The 19,229-nt window shown below is 29.8% G+C and overlaps 8 protein-coding genes across 8 annotated transcripts; 5 read left to right on the top strand and 3 right to left on the bottom strand.

Moving 5' to 3' along the window:
- The first annotated feature begins 12 nt into the window (after positions 1 to 12).
- BX663DRAFT_499866 (uncharacterized protein) lies at positions 13 to 2,029 on the top strand. Its single transcript, XM_051526242.1, has 2 exons — positions 13 to 820; positions 885 to 2,029. Exons 1-2 carry the CDS (start codon positions 78 to 80, stop codon positions 1,771 to 1,773), a joined length of 1,632 nt encoding a protein of 543 aa, XP_051385466.1. The 5' UTR covers positions 13 to 77; the 3' UTR covers positions 1,774 to 2,029.
- Positions 2,030 to 2,447: 418 nt separating this feature from the next.
- BX663DRAFT_549475 (60S ribosomal protein L16) lies at positions 2,448 to 3,278 on the top strand (the record flags this gene model as incomplete). The annotated part of the gene is made up of 3 exons (XM_051531150.1): positions 2,448 to 2,465; positions 2,584 to 2,722; positions 2,827 to 3,278. 3 exons carry the CDS (start codon positions 2,448 to 2,450, stop codon positions 3,276 to 3,278), a joined length of 609 nt encoding a protein of 202 aa, XP_051385465.1.
- Positions 3,279 to 3,417: 139 nt separating this feature from the next.
- BX663DRAFT_283870 (uncharacterized protein) lies at positions 3,418 to 5,499 on the bottom strand. The gene is made up of 9 exons (XM_051521995.1): positions 5,454 to 5,499; positions 5,226 to 5,389; positions 4,592 to 5,135; positions 4,439 to 4,530; positions 4,336 to 4,382; positions 4,187 to 4,265; positions 3,892 to 4,106; positions 3,675 to 3,837; positions 3,418 to 3,609 (listed from the first exon to the last, which is right to left on the bottom strand). Exons 2-9 carry the CDS (start codon positions 5,238 to 5,240, stop codon positions 3,481 to 3,483), a joined length of 1,284 nt encoding a protein of 427 aa, XP_051385464.1. The 5' UTR covers positions 5,241 to 5,389; positions 5,454 to 5,499; the 3' UTR covers positions 3,418 to 3,480.
- A 2,216-nt stretch (positions 5,500 to 7,715) lies between these two features.
- On the bottom strand, positions 7,716 to 7,931 carry BX663DRAFT_429776 (uncharacterized protein; the record flags this gene model as incomplete). Its single annotated transcript, XM_051522754.1, has 1 exon — positions 7,716 to 7,931. A coding segment is annotated over one exon (216 nt), but the record flags the coding sequence as incomplete, so codon positions are not given.
- Positions 7,932 to 9,535: 1,604 nt separating this feature from the next.
- BX663DRAFT_499846 (velvet factor-domain-containing protein) lies at positions 9,536 to 11,787 on the bottom strand. The gene is made up of 5 exons (XM_051526241.1): positions 10,749 to 11,787; positions 10,507 to 10,647; positions 10,064 to 10,387; positions 9,897 to 10,003; positions 9,536 to 9,815 (listed from the first exon to the last, which is right to left on the bottom strand). The coding sequence occupies exons 1-5, from the start codon at positions 11,669 to 11,671 to the stop codon at positions 9,661 to 9,663; spliced, it is 1,650 nt and encodes a 549-aa protein (XP_051385462.1). The 5' UTR covers positions 11,672 to 11,787; the 3' UTR covers positions 9,536 to 9,660.
- A 3,107-nt stretch (positions 11,788 to 14,894) lies between these two features.
- On the top strand, positions 14,895 to 16,235 carry BX663DRAFT_499837 (Phytochelatin synthase-domain-containing protein). The gene is made up of 3 exons (XM_051526240.1): positions 14,895 to 15,379; positions 15,462 to 15,533; positions 15,609 to 16,235. The coding sequence occupies exons 1-3, from the start codon at positions 15,019 to 15,021 to the stop codon at positions 16,106 to 16,108; spliced, it is 933 nt and encodes a 310-aa protein (XP_051385461.1). The 5' UTR covers positions 14,895 to 15,018; the 3' UTR covers positions 16,109 to 16,235.
- Positions 16,236 to 16,600: 365 nt separating this feature from the next.
- BX663DRAFT_499834 (50S ribosomal protein L22) lies at positions 16,601 to 17,420 on the top strand. The gene is made up of 4 exons (XM_051526239.1): positions 16,601 to 16,651; positions 16,737 to 16,771; positions 16,866 to 17,099; positions 17,177 to 17,420. Exons 1-4 carry the CDS (start codon positions 16,612 to 16,614, stop codon positions 17,414 to 17,416), a joined length of 549 nt encoding a protein of 182 aa, XP_051385460.1. The 5' UTR covers positions 16,601 to 16,611; the 3' UTR covers positions 17,417 to 17,420.
- A 281-nt stretch (positions 17,421 to 17,701) lies between these two features.
- Positions 17,702 to 19,022, top strand: BX663DRAFT_283580 (uncharacterized protein). The gene is made up of 4 exons (XM_051521994.1): positions 17,702 to 17,772; positions 17,887 to 18,386; positions 18,446 to 18,482; positions 18,557 to 19,022. Exons 1-4 carry the CDS (start codon positions 17,754 to 17,756, stop codon positions 18,808 to 18,810), a joined length of 810 nt encoding a protein of 269 aa, XP_051385459.1. The 5' UTR covers positions 17,702 to 17,753; the 3' UTR covers positions 18,811 to 19,022.
- The last annotated feature ends 207 nt before the right edge of the window (positions 19,023 to 19,229 follow it).

Genomic DNA, 19,229 nt, shown 5'->3' with positions numbered 1-19,229 from the left:
GCGAATAAATAGTTTTTTTTTTTTTTTTTAATCTTCCTCTCTCTTTTCTCCTTCCTTTTATTTTGTTTATAAAAGTAATGACAGAAAGTGAAACTAACGATACAGAAACTATTGTTATTTTATCTGATGAAGAAGATGTTGTTATTAATGAAAATGGTAAAAGATTATATCCTGAAGGAAAGTTAGAAGAAAATATTGAAGATGACCATTATTACAGCAGCGGAGTTGATAGTAAAGGTGATTTAGACGACGACGACGACGACGACGACGACGAGGAGGAGGAATACAATTCAGATGAAGACTATGAAGAAGAGCTCAGCATCCACAAGGTTCGAACTTTACCTGATGATCATGAACCTGTTATACTTGACGAACGAACTGCAGACAACCCTTTAAAAGAATTAAATGACATTTTTACTGAATTTAAATCTGAATGCATTCAACCTGACTCATTTCTAGAGGACTTTGACAACAGTTTTGCATGCGGCGGTTCCTTAAATAATGAAGCGCCTAATATTGCAATCAACATTGAAGGTATTCTTGGACCTATTGTTTTCCCTTTAGAAGAAAAAGAAGCGGAAAGAATCCTTTCAACATTTCCAACTGAGAAAGATTTAAATGAGAAAATTACCGGTTTAGAAATAGAAACATCGAAAATTATGGTCAACCTTTCTTTTCAAGAATATTTGAATGATACAGTTTTGTCTAATATTCTGAATAATTTTGGTGTACCAAGCTATGTCGCTAAAAATTCGCGTCTTCAAGCTTATCGTCTTTACATTCGTACTAATGGAGGTACATTAAAATCGCTCGAGTCCTTGTAAGTTTTTACCCTCCATGACATACACATATCATATCTATTATTTATATTATTATCCTATTAGACCAACAGGTGCGTATGGGACGGTTTTCGTTATCCTACCATCTGAATTTAACGGCGGAAGTATTTCAGCCACCTGGATTGATGACGAAATTAAATTTCGACCAGAATCAAGTGCATTTGAGTGCCCTTATTATGTGGCCTGGTTTAATGACGTAGATATTAAATTTCATCCTATCACTTATGGATATCAACTTGTGATTGCCTTTGCTTTGATTTATGATGGTGATGAAGGGAAATCTATTACAGTAGAGAATTTGAAATATGGTCAACTTACGACAGGTAATATATCTCTTTCTCATATAGATCAGGGGAAGGTGAATTCTTATATAAACCGTGCCGTTACATACTTTGAAAATCATAAGGATGCAAGATACCCCATCTTTTATATGCTTGACTATAGATATATGATGGATTACATTGAAATTGACAATTTGAAAAAAAGTGATAGGCTTCTTACTGAAGTCTTTACTCTTGCTACAGAGAAAGCAGGATATCAGATGTATTTTGGGCTCATTCAACGAGATGTAGAAGCCTCAGTAACTAATCTAGTAGATATGTCATCTAGTTTTAATGGAAAAGAAGCGAATGAATGCTCTATAGACGAAGAAGGAATTTATTTAACTACTAATACTATATATGATCGATATACGTTGTTGTACCTTATAGATAATCAAGGAAATAATTTATTAGAAGATCCTATTGAATTTAATCAAAGGGAACATCCTGTCATTATTCAGGGACCATCATGGTATTCTCGTTGTAAACCTGAACGTCAAGATTATAGAAAGGACAACTCTACTGTTACATATGTGTACTCCATTGTATCCGTAAATATTAAAAAAAAATGCTCATACTATAATAGAAGCTTTAATTATTTTTTTTTCTTTTAGGCACTCGTCTTCTTTCCAAAGGGGAAAATTGCTGATATAATTTCATCTGAAGCCGAGAAGGAAGTAGTATAGGCTTCTGTTTAATATATCATATCTTTGATACCTTCATTGCTTTTATAAAGCTATACATATCACGCTTATAATTAAATTACCATGTTTAAATTACAAATATAGAAATAGATAGTGTTACTTAAATGTAGATTAATACTCTGTATTATTACTCACCCATTTTTATAGAATAATTATAGACAAGACTACTATCTTGTTCATATTAAATTTCAAGATAATGGTATTATACACTTTTTTTTTCATAAAAGCATATTTTGTTCATCTACTTCCTTACTATATCTTCTATTGACAGAATATTTCTTTTGAACAATTTTATGCAAACCATATTTTGTATACTTCTTCGCCAAACAAAAATTAGTCAAAGACGAAGAAGCCAGACATGTTGTATTGTGAAAAAAAAAAAAAAAAAAGAAAATAACTCGGTAGTCACTTCAAAAACTTCCTCTCTAAATTTTAAATTCCGTCTATTTCAATTAAAAAACATCCAGTTGGTGTTTTGAGTGGAAAAAAATTTTAAATATCGAGTGGTGGCTTAGTTCCTAATCAGAAATAACTTTGGGATTGTAAAATTTTGCTCTGTCTCTTTATTTCATAGAACATTAACCATGTCTACCTTCGAAAAGGTAATGAGACATTTTTTTTTGTGAAAGAGAAAGAAAAATAAATAAATAAAAAAAAACATTATGAAATGTATTCAGTGGAATTTTAACACATTTAATTTTATTCATGTAACTCATGTAGACTCTCGTTATTGATGGTAAAGGCCATTTGTTAGGTCGCTTGGCTAGCATCGTTGCTAAGCAAGCCCTTAACGGTCAAAAGATTGTTGTCGTTAGATGTGAAGCCTTGAACGTTTCTGGTGAATTCTTCCGTAACAAATGTATGTATAATATAGAACGACATTATGTTTGATTAAATATTGGAAAAAAAAAGATCTCATTTTGTAACTCTTTTCTATTATTATTATTATTATTATTCATATAGTGAAGTACCACGCTTACCTCAATAAGCGTTGCGTCGTTAACCCCAGACGTGGTGCTTTCCACTTCCGTGCTCCCTCTCGTATCTTGTACAAGGCCATCCGTGGTATGATCCCTCATAAGACTGCTCGTGGTGCTGCTGCTTTGGATCGTATCAAGCTTTTCGAAGGTGTTCCTGCTCCTTATGACCGTATGAAGCGTATGGTTATTCCTGATGCTCTTCGTGTCCTCCGTCTTAAGCCCGGACGTAAGTACACCACCATTGGTCGTATCTCTCACGAAGTTGGTTGGAAATATCAAGATGTTGTTGCTAAGCTCGAAGAGAAGCGTAAGGCCAAGTCTGCAGCTTACTACCAACGCAAGACTGCCCTTGCTGCTATCCAAAAGAAGGCTGTTGAATCTAAGGCTGATGCCCTTAAGGATGTCAACTCTGCCATCGCTGCTCTCGGTCACTAAATTTTTTTTCTTATCTCTTTAATATCAGATTAGGGTTGGAATGAAAAAAGAATAATAATATCTAGTAAATAAAAAAATATAAAAATATATTTCTATACAAATATGTTGCCCTTTTTTTATGATATTTATTTATTTATTTGCTTAAAAAGTAAGAGGGAAAGAAAAGAAAATGGTACGAACTAGTGCAAATTGTTTAGTTTGATTATGTGTCAAAAGAAGGTCTAACCTTCCGTTTAACTTTGTTTAATTGAGAATCTACTTCTCCTAATATTTCCTTTAATTGTTCTTTACGTCTTTTTGATAATTCCATCTTTATAGAGAAATCCTCAGGCTACATATATAGTTAAGAATTTTTGATTCTGATAATCTGATTTATATTACCTCACATTCACTTACCATTGATCTTAAAGAAGTAGGCCTTTGTTGATTATCAATACTATTATCAGTTCTATTGAATGGTATTACATATTGATTTGGATAACAAGATGACGGTAAAAATGAGTACTCGTCCTTCGATTTATTAAGATAGTCTTCATAATATTTCTGCTCTATCATGAAACTTGTATAATAGATAACATTAGCATTTTGAATATGTATTTCATTTGCATCATACCTTCGTTTTCTCGTCAGTTCTTTACTAAATTCATGAATATCATCACTAAAGGTTTTCCCATCAGTTTTCAGCAATTGTTCCATTGTTTTTCGCAATATTTGAATTTGTCTTTGGGTTTGTTCTAAGTGAGCCTTAAGTTGATTAATTTCATTGTTTTTCAAACCTAAATCTTGAGTGTACAAACATTTATCATTTGATAGCTGCTGTTTTAAATCCTATATTGTTAAACAAGGTAATTAGGAAAAAAAAAAAAAAAAAAAAAAGGTATTATATATTAATATGTCTATTTGCATACTATTGTTTCCTTTTTCATTTCGGATATAGTGAGCATTAAACTTTCATTGCTGACATTACTTTTATTTGCTATTGCGTTACTATATTTAACATGTGTGTATGCACATATTAGTTTGATATCTATAATACATGAATTGATTTATGACATACTTTGCTTCCATATCAGCAATGACATTTCTCAAGAGTTCGTTTTGAAGCTATATGGATATAAGCGTTAGTAATTTCTGCATATGTTCTATTGATTTATTTTTACCTTTTCTTCATCATATTTTCTTTTAAATTCGTCTTTTTCATCTGTAATATCATCTACTAGTTTACAAAAATAGTCTAAATCCTTTGCAATTGCTAAAATGTGATAAATAGTATCAATGAATACCAATTAATTTCAAACTATTCAATATCTAACCCTCTTTTTGTCCTTGTAAGGATTGTATAAAAGATTTCTCCTTTTTTAATTCATTTTGGAGCATAATAATCATATCTTCTTTCATCGCTTGCTTATTTTTCCTAGGAATAGTACTAGTATTACTGCTCAGACGCTTCTCAGCTGCAGGTGATAATAATACACTTTCATTAGATAACTTTCGTGCCAAGTAACAGGATCTATTTTCATTATTTTCGCTGTCGTCACTAAAAGAACTTAATGATGAACTACTTTCACTTCTTCTTGTCTGCTGTCTTGATTGATTTTCACTACTACCAGAAGAAGCAGATGCCAATGTCGGAGGCGATTGACTACTAGTGTTATTTGTAGATGATGTAACAGATACATTTGATTGATGACTCTTTGTCCTTATCATTCGAGGTCCCACATTATTATCCATTTCAGTATCTGTATGAGTTTGAATCTTTGTAGACGTTTGTGGGTATGTTACAGTAGTAGGTATAGGCAATTTCGACTGTTGCGAATTCAATAGATCCATCGATGTTCTATTATAAGAGAATGATACCTTGTCTTTTTGTTATGTTTTTTTTATATGAGTAAAAAAAAAATACATTTTGTCATAGCATTTTGTATCATATCTATATAACTATTTTACCTTGTAAATTATCATTCACCTGTTTCAAAGAATTTATTTTTGATGAGCTTCTTTTAATTATCTTTTTTTCATTGGCATTATAATTTGATGACTGAGGATAGCCTATAGTTGCAACAGAGCTCGCTTTATATAATATTGGCTTTTGATCACTATTATTACCATAACTAATTAATAGCTTTAGTTTATCATAAGATTTTAATTTTTATTATTATTATTATTATTATGTACCTGAAACGTTTCACTTGATTTCCATTTTTATCATAATCGATGTCTTTAACTGCCAAAGTAGTAGTAGTAGTAGTAGACGGTTCATGAACTGTAAATGCAGAAGAATGAGAATACTCATTTTGTTGTTTATCTAAATTACTTTCGTTTAATAAGACAATGGTTTGGTTTGGTTTATATACATGTTTGAAATTAATACTCATGTTCAAATCATCTCTTTGTACCTGAAGAAGACGATGACTTGATTTGTTTTCTTAATCCCAACTTTTGCCAGAATCGAGGTGTTGCAGACATGATGGGACGTATGTGACTAATAAGTTATTCTAGATACTAGTCTAATATAATTGTATGAATGTATAGTTAGAGATAATAATAAGAAAGAGGAAGAAACTAAGTTTATGAATAATGCTTTGAGTGACTATGCATAGGAATAAAATTAAATTACTTATTGGGCATAAATAAGCTGAGATTGAAATTAATACGTTTAAAAAAAAAAAAAATCCTTTTAGGAGCAAGGATAAAAAAAAAAAAAAAAAAAAAAAAAAGAGAACAAAGTTATAGCTATGGCACAATTATTGAGAGGGAGGAGATGGTAGCCAACTAAGGAATTACTGACCAGGATGTGACGACAATAAAGGTGAATTTATATTGGTGGGGGCAGGGAGGGAAAAGGTAACCAAGTTTGTGAAAAGTTGTATAGATGGACAAACTAAGGAAGAAGATTAAAGATATACACGGTTGATACTATTGGAAATTTATTTGAAAGAAATGTTAATGGTTTCAGGCATCTAGAATCGACCATGCATTTGGAGACAGTAGATGACATACTGTATATCAATTACGCTCAACAAGGGATATAGGAAACCAAAAGATAAAATCTGATGATATAAACGGTTGGCATTATGTTAGTCATTTTGATTTATTAGGTGCATTTCTATATTGGTGTAAATTATATTAGCAATAAAATTTGAATGTACTATTTAAGTTTTTTTTTTTTTTTAAATATTAATGAATGCATTTTAGACTAGCATTTTTTTTTTCAAACTGAATTAGTTGATGAGAGTTTTGACCATAAAGATCTAGTTGTAGAATCTTGTAGGAATAGTACTAATTAAGATAGAAGAGCATCTATAGACAAAGTTAAGGAACATAACAAAAAAATGAACTTGTAGAATATGTAATCTTTTACGCATGGGGGGCGGGGATTTAGCCATCTGTAGCATATCTTTAATAATTGACATATCGGAATCGCCAAATATCTTTTTAATATATTTGTTTTAAGCACCTTCTTCCCATTTACGGCACTGAACTGAGGTGATGTTAGAAATAGCTAAACCATATTCAAATTCAGATCAAACCATTTAGGAACACAAATTGAAGTGGTAAAATCTTGACTATTGACATCAATAGCTAGATATATAGATTATAATTACGAAAGCTTTGCTAATGTTACTACAGATAAGTTCAGAAGTATCGAAAGACTCTATTCGAACTAAATGGTACACCTCCAAGATAGGAAAATGAATCATATCTCTGGATTGGAGCATTATATATATATTATATGTAATTGGGCTGGTCTGAAGGTGTCAAGTACAACTACATTTAGTCGGATTCCATCGGTATCCCAATTCATAGCTATGTCGTTCATATTTATGAAGCAGCTATGGCAATTCATTGATACATATATAAAGTATAATAAAGCTGATATAATCGATCCTTGTAGGATACCAGTTGTAGGTTAAAAACTGAATGAGGTAACATTGTTCAGGAAAACTCTAATCTGCACAACATCAAAAACAGTTCTGAAGAAAGCCAAGTAAAGGAGAGGGGGAGGGTCAAGTGTTATATTCTTAAGGCATTTCCGTATGTAGCTTCAATTGATGGTATTATATACTGATTTAGTATCTATGAATGAAAGTACTACTGGAGTGGTACTGTCTTGATAACGAAAAATATTACATATTTCAACTAGACAAAGAGCTGGATCTGTTGATCCTTGAGCCATACAAAGCCCATATTATGCAATATCCAATGTGTAGGCTATTTATTGAAACACTATCTTTCGAATAATGCTCTAATACTTTCTTTTTTTTTTGAAGTATTAAAGTGAAACAAATAGACGGTAATTACAGGGATCTTCTAGAGAGCCCTTTTTATAGATGAGAATGGCTTGGGCTATTCGTCAATTCTTTAGAGTATATGATCATTGCCAACAAAAAGAAAAAAAAAAGGAACCAAACGTAAAATGATAGGTACAATTACGTCTTATATGGGGTGTGACATTTCTTGAAGTAGATCATCAATTCTAGGAGCTTCTTTAGCTGGTAATATCCTAATAACAATTTTGATAGTATCAACTGTGAATAAACAATTATCGATATTATAGGATTGAGCAGATGCTTCAATATTCAATTTGAAATATTGTGTAGTAGCAAACATGAGATATCGCTCATAGTAGATTGTTAGTAGATGGGATGCTATAATAGTATTTTCAGAATATTGTAGGACTTCTATAGTAGAAAAGGATAACTTCAAAGTTCAATCCTTTTCAATTTTGCTAATAAATTGTGTAGTCACTTTAGTATACTATCCTGATTCTATTTGATGGCAAAATTGGTTCCAGGTTTATTCTCGTCTCTATAGCACGAGTTTCTTATTGTAAAATCCAAAAATTTTAAACTATTAAGGCTATATGATAAGAGAACATACTTGAAAAGTAAAGGACTGTCGTATGTTATACGATGGGCTGGAAAAGGAATATTAAGACGCATTAACAAAACTATATTAGGGTGATCCTTATGGTTAGCAGAAGAGATAATTGATTGACCAGGTGTATGAAATTGCTATCAAGAGGTTAGATATGTGTTAAAAAATGATAACCATGATTTTGATAACAAGTATAACAGAAAAGGAGTTTGTTAATTGTAATATAGGTTTAATAGCTTGTTTGGGTGATCGTGTAGCATTGAAAAGAAATTTGAGCTTATCTCCATTATTAGGGACTAATAGAGTCTTCTATATCTGAAAAGCACTTCCTTTTGCTATCAATTATTCTGTTCAAATATAATCTTGATTATAAAACACAAGCCCTTAGATGGGCAGCGTTTCCCTTTACTTGGAATATTTGGATTATTTCCGAGCCCCTCCCTTTATCCTCAATCCAAAGTAAGCAGTATCAATGCACTATCCGCTTTCTTGTGTCTAAAATTTTCAAATAAAGTATAACGAACATCCTACATTTTATAGGAAGGTTATAAGCTTCAATGAACTACCACGCAAACGACATAAACTTAACAATAATGTCATTATGCTGAAATAATACTCCTAACTTCCCTCTCTCTCTCTCTCTCTCTCTCTCTCTTTTTTTTTTTTTTTTTTTTTTTTTTTTTTTTTTTATTGAAAGGCTCAACAAATTAAAGCCTCTCCCATACCAAGAAGATAAGAGCAAAAAATCTTTGATTGCTTTATTTTTATGGAGATAGAATAGTAGGTAAAGCCCCGAAGAGATCAAAGAAGAACAGAAGTGAACTGAGGAGAATTTCGTGGAGGACCTTGAAAAGATGGGAAACGAGAGGTATTTTTTATTACAGTTACCATTGATGAGTTCAAAACCTCTAAAATCTGTAACAATTGCCAACATGAAGCCTTGACGTTTGTATCACATGCTTGTGGCCATAATGTGAAACAAGTTTTGTATATCAGCGCACTGTGGTAGCGATATGTTGTGAATGTAGCCAGAAATATCTCAGCTATATATATTTTGACATGGAAAGGCCCTGGCAGGCTTCCAACATTTGTCAGAAAACAAAAAAAAATCCATTGTTATATTATAAACAACTTATTTCTTTTAGAGATATAAGAATACTTATAGATAAGCTGATATCCTAACATAAATTAAATTTAAATTCGTCTGATAAAAAGCTAACAATATCTAAACTCACTGTAAAAAAAAAAAAAAAAAAAAAAAAAAAAAAAAAAAAAAAAAAGCTATAATGGTCTCACAATGCTAATTAAACTCTAAACTAAAACCGGCATTATGGTAACAATATCTTAAAATATAACATCCTTCTCTTTGTTTAACTATTGTTAAACGTTACTCAGGTCAAATAAAAAAAAAGTATTTGATTTATTAAAATATTTATTAAATTATCAAAAAGCGATTGATGATATAAAGTGTATTATTCTTGCAGTATTGATAACATGAAGCGCATTATTCCCGCAGCACTTCTTCTTCTAATACAACTGCTTCATTATTTTCATTACCATTGGATGATGTAGAACGTTTTTTTATTGAATGAGTATTTTCTTTATGAATAGGCATTTTAACTCCTTGACGAGCAAAACATTTTGATAACGAAGTTGATTCTATTGTGATATGAAATCAGTAAGTTTTCTCTTTATCGAAATAAAAGGAAGAGGAAGAAAGATAGTTGCTTAAATACTTACGAACAACACCAGGAAATTTTTTAGCCGTATAAACTGTAAAAAGCTCTGATTCAACCACTTTCAGTACATGTGACACAGTAGATGTGTTAACAGTACGTATATAAGGTCTATTTGATTAAGTATGAGTTATGTTAAATAATAATAATTATTATAATAATAACCCTTACAATCCTATGTCTATCAAAGAGAATTTCAATCGAAATGTACCTTCTGTTCTTAAGCTTATATCTTGAAAGATGAAATAAATCCCAAGTTCTCCATCTGTATCGTATAATTTAATAGCTGAAGAAACTAAAGATCCAGCTAAGCTCCTCAATCTAAAGGTGTTATAATTTTCTTTGCTCCCTGAATCAAAAGTAGATAATGGAAAATAAACAACTTGACTAAACCCATTTGATGATTGTTTTTTGGAGTTACTTGTTTCATTTATATTCGGTCCACTTTTTTGACAAAAATCACACATAACAATGAGAAATGATACATCAATTGTTCTATAGTTTTTATATAACAAAAAAAGCAAAAAAAAAAAAAAAAAAAAAAAAAAAAAAAAGCATGGTGTTAATAAGAATCAATCTCTTCAAATTTATAAATTTACATTATTTATTTTTACTCTGGACTAGTAATTTCTCCGGATTCCTTTCTTACTGTCAATTTGAGTATCGGTGGAGGTGTTATAGGTCTTCTATCTTTTGCACCATTACCACACATTCTAGCTCTTAAAGGTTGTTGAACAATATCCAGTTCATATATTCTATATGTATTTTTTTTTTCAAAATTTAAATACTCGTATATAGATATGTACATGTTTGTATTTGTACTTTTCTTTTTTTTCCATAGAAGAAGACTTCTTACCTATCATTATTTTCCATTAGATAATTGTTCTTAATGACAGTACTACTAGTAGTAGTAAATAGTTTTATTTCATTTTTGGATAGATCATTAATATTTACATTAGTAGACGGTTTTGGAGGCATATAATATTTTTTAGTGAGCTCAGATTCCTTTCCTTTTTCAGTTTTTATGGACTTATCTAATGTTTCCATAGACCTGATATTCGAATTATTTTTAAAAGAAGGATATGATTGATTGTAGTGCTGCCATGTCGAATTTATAGTTTGCAATGTTTCATCTTTTTCATTACTACTTGTTGCAAGAGAAATAAGTTCATCAAAAACATCTTGTTCTCCTCTTGATTGTTGTTGTAGTTGCTCAGGATTATTATGTGAAGGATTACAAGAAATACGTATGTCGTCACTAGTATCCTGATGAAAATTAAGATGAGATGTTTGTCCATGAAGTAAATATTGGTCAGCATTAATTATGTCTGTCATATTGGCATCATTATAACCGTCAATGTTTTTGTCCGTTGTATTTTCATTTATATAGAATATGCTGTTCATATTATCATCGAATAAAATAGCAGGATTTTGTGGCTGGAGTACAGTATGATTGTGAGTATTCATCATCAATTGAGCCATGGCGGTAGCATCAAAAAAGGAAGAATCGCCTTTTATTTGTTCAGTATGTAATAGACTATCGATTATATTTTTATTTTTAAAAAATGGATCTGTAATAATTTTATCAGAAGGGAAAATAAAACTTTGGTCAGCATTTGTTGAATCGAGGGTTGTAAAGAAATCAAGCAAGTCTGAAATATTATTATTTTGTTGTTGATCAGAGTGTTGCGGTTCATCTTTTTGCACTTGTTCTTCTGAGAATATTCGCTGTTCCTGATGAGTTAAATTTAAGGGATATTTATTATGGCTGTTATCCATACTATAAAGTATAAATAGTTTTTTATAGCTAAAATGTATTATTGTACGCGCAAATATTTATTTACAAAATCGAAAAAGAAAACTGTATAATATTAAAACGAAAAAGAAAAAAAAAAGAAAGGAAGAAAGGAAGGAAGGAAGGAAGGAAGAGAGAAAGAGTGAGCCTCTTTATTAACAGTCAAATATTATCCTTTTTTTGTACAACTCAAACATTCTTTTGATTAGCTAGTTTTTTTATATATATATAACCTCTCTCTTTCTTTTCTATTATTATTATTATTATTAAGCACAGAAATTTGACATATAAAGTTAGATATAAAATACATAAATCAGTATGGTTCTTTTTAATTATTTTTTTTTATTTTTATTTTTTTTAAGTTTATAAAATAGATCTCTTTTTTGGATCGTTGGAATAGTTTTAAGGTAGAAAATATAACATATCACAACAGGTCAAAAGGAAAAAAAAAAATTAGTGTTACGTTAGTGTTCATGATAATTGGTTAAATATTGTTATACAAAACTGGGTTTACTTACCCAAATTTTGGTCCTCAGAATATTAAAGGGACATCAGTTAATTTTACCGAATACATTTAATTCTAGACGTATTACTCTATATCTGGATTAGTATATTTATAATTAGCTATAATAATTATACGCCTATTCTTAAAATTATATTATATTTGAACTACTTAAGGAAACTAAGCTATGAATATAGCTAATTTTAACGTATTCTAGATGAGTGCAAAGAAAATCAATCAAGCAAAATATTACATTTACCAATATGTATATACATATATGTATTTGAAGAATTCAACGAAACATGTATTGATTTCGGGAGCAGAGACAATATTGAGCTTTGTCTTCTAGATTGTTCTTTTGTTCTTCTTATTAGAAGAACATTGGAACTTATTTCGGATAAATCTTCTATTTTTGCCCAAAATAAACAAAATATGGTAAGGTAAGAATATCCAATCAAGTCTCTCTTACTTAAACGGTAGACGAATCCGAAAAGATAGTTAGATAAGCATATACCTTAGTAAACTATATTCTAATGATACAGAAAAATTAATTTCTTATTGTATTTGGTATAGACTAGGGTTAATTATTCTTTTAAATTCTAGACTTTTGATATATTATTATGGACAGTGCATGTTTTTCCTAGATTTATCTACCGAAAGCACAATTTTTTTTTTTTTTTTTTATCCTTCAAATCTTACATCTTTGATTGGTTCAGAGTATATTATATGACTTACAGATTAATTGCCCTGGACGAATATTTCATCAGTTTTAAAGCAATATTTTAAGTTTTTTTTTTATCAAAACTTGTTTAACTGTCTGCTTTATTTTATATATGTATATGTATATATATGTATGTATGTATGTATGTCTACGAAAATTATTTCGCTTTTTTATGTATTGAAAAAGCTGTGTTTGATGGTTCATTATACATAATAGTTTAAAGACTTATTAGTGCCTCTAAGAAAAGACTCAATTTCTTGAAGTATTCATGATTAGAATTTTCAAAAGATCTTTCTGCTTGTAAAGTTAGTTTAATATACGCTTTTTTTTTTTCTGTAATTTCGATCTTTTCTTAAAGAATAAAATGCTTACATTATCAGCTTGGGTTTGATTCTATAAAACTCGAAAAAATGACTTGTTTCTTAATATCTAAAAGATGCAGAGTTCAGGTCAATGGCAGACTTCTCCATAAGATAAATTTATCTGCTAAATGACGAATCTAAAGATGGCTCTTTACTATAATACTCTACTAACACAAGATTTTTGGACCAATAATTGTATTGCATAGAATCCATAACTATTCTAGTAAAAAACAGTTATATATTGCCCCGTCCTAATCAACAGCGATATTAACATAAATATATATATATTTATATATAAGATCTTAAAATACTCTAAGACATTAACTTTTGCGCTATAATAAAAAAGATATCTTAACAAATTCTGCATGACATTTGAGATATAATAATAGAAGCAAGACAGTAATAACTACATTACATGTGTATAAATTAGGTTATTGCATTGTATTATATTGTCATCAATGTCCGTGATGATCCATCTTATTACAACTAGCTTCAAATTAATTATTGAGTGAGTGATTATTGACTAAATTTCTTCCAAGAAATAGCATCAACTATTATTTCTTCTTTTTCTTTGGCTTGCTCCAAGTATAACTTTTTTATATTTTAATGGTTTTTTTTTAAAAAAAAAAAACAAATCACTCACATTTACTGTATATTAAAAATGATCTTCAACATGTAAATAGATATAATTTATATATGATGCATAAATCTTTGACCCCTCAATTAGTGAACTTTATTGGATATACATCAAATAAACTAGTAAGCCACCTGTAGTAGTCTTGTCAATACTGTTTAATAAGCTTGTGTTTTGCAGATACATAAACACTCTATTTTGATTTTTTCTTCTATTATGACATTAGTAAGAAGATTTATACTGTCGTTAAAAAACAAAAAAACGATTGATGTATGCTGTGTTGTATATTTTTTTCTTAGTACCATGAATAATAGTTTCTTTCTCTCTCTCTTTTTTTTTTACATATTTTATTTATGTTAGCAGCCTTTAAAAAAAAAAAAAAAAAAAAAAAAGGTACAATACTTTAATAAATATAAAAAAAAAATAACTTATTTGTTAGTGTGAGTTATTTTATTTGTAGAAAAAGTTTACAGTTTATGCAGGATTTAAAAATATGAATGAAATGAGGAAGGTCTTCATTTGGTTTACTATTTTTTTTTTTCAAATTCAAATAACTACGAGATATATAAAGATCTGATAAGTGCATCATTGTACAAACACGGGAAACCTATTAAATTAATTTATAACACACAAAAAATACAGAAAAGTAAAATTTACATCATATATAATTAAATGCTATATCTATTATGCAATGAAAAAAAATAAGCCATTATTATAATCTATGTTTTTTTTAAAAAAAATAAAAGAAATAACCATAATGAATTTAAAAATTACGTATTTCATACTTTTAAATATATAATGGAAAAAAAAAAAGTTTATTATTAAAAAAAAAGTGATTAATGATTATAACGGGAAAATGTATACTTTAACTGGGTGAGAACACCGATGCAAAAAATAAAATAAAATAGAGTAGAATTTGATTGGATATTATGTTACGCAATTTATTATCAGATGGAGCGGAATCTGATAATAATTTATTTGTTTCGTAGTCATATCCCATGAAAATAATAAAAATAATAAAGATCTGATAAAAAAAATCTTTTTTTTTATTTCCTTTTTTTTTCTTATCTTTTTCATCTTATTTTTTTTTCTCTTTCGTTTGTGTATTAAAAATGGCTTCTCGTACGCTTTTATCTAAGACCGGCCTCAAATCGTCTTTTAGTCAAATTGCTATAAAGAAGAATAATATGTTAAATAGTAATAGGATTACAATTTTTCCTAGTTCCCAAGCCTCTCGTCAAGCCACTACTACTACTGTATTGGATAATTCAATAACACAAGGAAGATTACCTTATAACGGAGTCTTTACATATACTAATACTAATAAAGAAGTTAACTTGGTTAAGTTTACTTCTGTTGAAGGAAAAAGACTTTTTCGAAATGCTATGGTACAAGGTTATGCCGAAAGCTTTTTTAAGCTGATGGGTAATTTTTCAACCCAGTCATCTCCATATCATGGTGGTGTGAGTTCTTGTAAGTTTTTTTCCTATCACTTTTTTTTTTTTTTTTTTTGATCCCAAGTTAAAATAGAATATTAATTATTATTTTTTAATAGTGGCCATGGTTTTAAATGCTTTGGAAATAGACCCAAAGAGAATTTGGAAAGGAAATTGGCGTTGGTTTTCTTGTAAGTTACACAAATTTTTGCTCAACTATATCAATAGTTTGCGATATGAATCTAATTTATTTTTTCTTAACTTAGCTGAGCAAATGAAAACTTGTTCACCAGAGAAATCTATTAAAGAACATGGTATACCTTTTGATGAGTTTACTTGTATAGCACAAACACACTGTAAAGTTCAACCAAAGCGTGGTGTTAGTTATGAACAATTCATATCTGATCTTAAACTAGTTACATCTGATACAATCAGTCAGATGGTTGTTAATTATTCAAGACTTGCTCTTGGTCAACTAGATCCCCTTGCCCATTTTAGTCCTATTGGTGGTTATAATAAAGATGAAAACCAGGTGCTTATTATGGATGTTGCTCGTGGTAAATATCCAAGTATTTGGGTGAATGCAAAAGATCTTTATAGAGCTATGATGGATTTCCATGAACAAGAATCTGGTCTTAGTAGAGGATACTTTATTTTAAGTAATTATGAACAAGCGACACAGCAACCTAAAGGAAATTTGTCTATATCTTTACCAAAGTTAAAATGCAAAGATTGTTCTCGAAACTGTCATAACTCTTTATCCTAAAAAAAAAACAAAGACACAATAGGGCTTTTTTTTTTTCTATGTATATATTTATATATTATTCCCTTCTTCCGATTCTTTACTACTTGATACCTTATAAAATTTGATTTTACTTTTAATAAATTAATTCCTCATTTTTAATTCAATACAATAAATTGTTCGTTTTCCGGATAAGCTCACGTGACTCTCCGGCTTATATATTGACAGACCGGACTTACTTCCAAAAAAAAAATCAAAGTCTTCGCCTGGTTTGATAGTATGACCACAAGCCATCAGCAGGTAAACCTATTGAATCTTCCTCTCTCTTTGCGTATTTCCAAGTATGTATATGTAATAGATTTCTAGAGAATAGATAGATAATGATGGACTATGTGTATAAGACAATAAACGGATGGATTAAAAAAAAAAGGAGTTGATAATGGCGGATTTTTTTTTTGGAGTGTTTAGTTTTGAACTTTTAGATCACAATATATTAATCCAATTTAAACATTATAGACTTGAGCAACATGGTCAGATACGCTGCTACACCAGCTAACCCCGCCAAGGGTAAATATTGGAAACGATGTTTATATATATACATGTGTATAAAGAAAATTTGTATTAATGACATGTATGCTTCATCTTTTTTTAGCCTCCAAGTCTAGAGGTTCTTACCTCCGTGTTCACGTATGTTTGTATTTCTAGTTTATAGTTGAATTATCAAATGAGATGGAGGAATTGATTATTTTATTTTTATTTTATTTTTTTGTTTAAATAATAGTTCAAAAACACTCATGAAGTTGCTGCTGCTATTAAGGGTATGAAGTTGAGCAAGGCTTATGCTTACCTTAACAACGTCACTGAACACAAGCAAGCCATCCCCTTCCGTAGATTCAACGGTGGTGTTGGTCGTACTGCTCAAGTTAAGGAGTTCGGTACTACTCAAGGTCGTTGGCCCGTCAAGTCCGTCAAGTTTGTTAATGACTTGTTGAAGAATGCTGAAAGCAATGCTGAGGTAAGATATATAATATAGGAGAAGAATAACAGTAGTAGTAGTAAAAGTAAAGTAAACTTCTTATTTTTTTAATTTAGGCTAAGGGTTTGAATGTTGAAGAACTTTACATTTCCAGCATTGTTGTCAACCAAGCTCCTAAGCACCGTCGTCGTACTTATCGTGCTCACGGTAGAATCAACCCTTTCATGTCTTCTCCCTGTCACATTGAAATCATCCTCACTGAAAAGGAAGAAGCTGTTTCTCGTGCTACTGATAAGAAGGTTGTTAAGCTTAATGCCCGTCAATTAGCCCGTAATGCTCGTCTTGCTCGTGCTTAAATTTTTTACTTTGCTTATTAACACGAAATAAAATAAACGTGTTTTTTTATTCTTATTTACTGTTACCAGTTTCTTCTAGAAATAGAAAATATATAATATAATTTGCATGCATACAATGTATAAGAGAGAGAAGGAGGTAGCTTTTAATTAAAAGTGTTTTCATTTAATTCTGTTCAAAAAAAAGAAGAAGTAGTCTGACCATTTCACTATTTGGTTCCTTTAGAACATGTACAAAAAAGTTCATATTTAAACATGATTTGGTCATTACTATAAATAAAGTCATTTCTTTTTTTAATTTATAACAGCTGCACGTAAATATCTTTTTATGCAGTTCTAAATGGCAAATGTGTCACAAGGTATTGGTAAAAAAAAAAAAAAAAAAGGATGAAAGATGTATATAACATTATTAGTATTCTTTTTTCTTTTTCTTTTTCTTTGTTCCTTATTATTTTATAATATGACAACTGAAGATAATATGAATGTTGAAGTGATTCCAAAGGAAGAAAGTTCTTCAGCTGATACTATGGATCAGCATCCTGAGACTATCATTGCTCCCACTATTGAGATTCTTACTAATGATCCTAACGAGACTTCACTTAGTGTAAAAGATACTACCACATTAATAGCAGTAGAAACTATCACTATTCCTGATGACGTTCCCTTCAACAATAATCATACTATAGATGTTAAAGCTACTACTAAAAACGATATGAAGACAACTGAAGCTACTAAAGTAACATCTATTCAGCGTTTAAGTGCAGCCTATAACAAGGCTAGAAGATCAATAGTTGATATTCAAAAAACTTTTAATGAAAAGATACATTCTAGTACAGTAAACATAACTGCTGCAGATAATAATAGATCTACGACAAAGATAGCATCATTCATACCAACAGTAAGAGATCAAGTGGCCAATAATGAAACAAGATCAAATGGCGCTACACTTGGAAATTTTATAGTTAAAATTAAGGTAATTAGAACAAATAGAAAAAGATAAATGTTAGCTAGTGAGTCTAATCTTAAGGAAAGAGTTTTAGCAAGTTATCTGATCCAAATACAAATGCAGGTGGTATTGAATGAGAGAGAGAAAAAAAAAAAGACAACAATAAACTTATGAATTATTATTATTATTATTATTAGAAAATAATCTTATTCCTCCCATTATTGATTCAGTTCCTCCTATTCCACCTCCTAAAGATAACATTCAACAAAAACAGTTGCATCCTTCAGCTTCAGGAAGCTCTACTGTGAATCAACCTAAACGTAACTCAACTTTACTTTCAAGCTACTTTTCACAAAAGAAGAAAGAAATAGGAGAAGAGCAACAGACTGCTACTCCTGAAGCTATTCATGGTACAACAGGTTTTCTTTTCTTTTATTTTTTTTTAATGTAACGATACTAATTTTATTTCGTTTTAAATTATGTACAGAAAAACCTTCTCCTTTTATTCGCCAACTTACTAAATTAGTTCGAAGCACTACAGCAAGTATTAAAAGAACCTAATTATTCCAAGAATAATTTATAAATTTAATATTATTACAATGAACTCTTTATGATTATTACTCTTATTGATCAATACAGTACTTTTATACCAAAAGATTAAATTGGGTTAACTAAATGTCTTTTCTAAATTTAGTGCTTATTACCTTGTCTACCAACGTCTCTTTTTTGCTATTTATAATAATGAAAATAGTAAACGATGATTTTGAATAATGTTCTTTTTTTTTGTTTAAGGTCAGAAAGGTATTATTGTTAACAAGGCAAACAACACTCTAGCTCTAAGAAATAAAAGTATTATAAATGAATTTTGAG

Source organism: Cokeromyces recurvatus (genome assembly GCF_025118155.1).
Source record: "Cokeromyces recurvatus strain NRRL 2243 chromosome Unknown BX663scaffold_5, whole genome shotgun sequence".
Lineage (NCBI taxonomy): Eukaryota > Fungi > Mucoromycota > Mucoromycetes > Mucorales > Mucoraceae > Cokeromyces > Cokeromyces recurvatus.
Note: the sequence above shows the minus strand (reverse complement) of the source record. Positions and strands in the feature narration are given on the sequence as shown.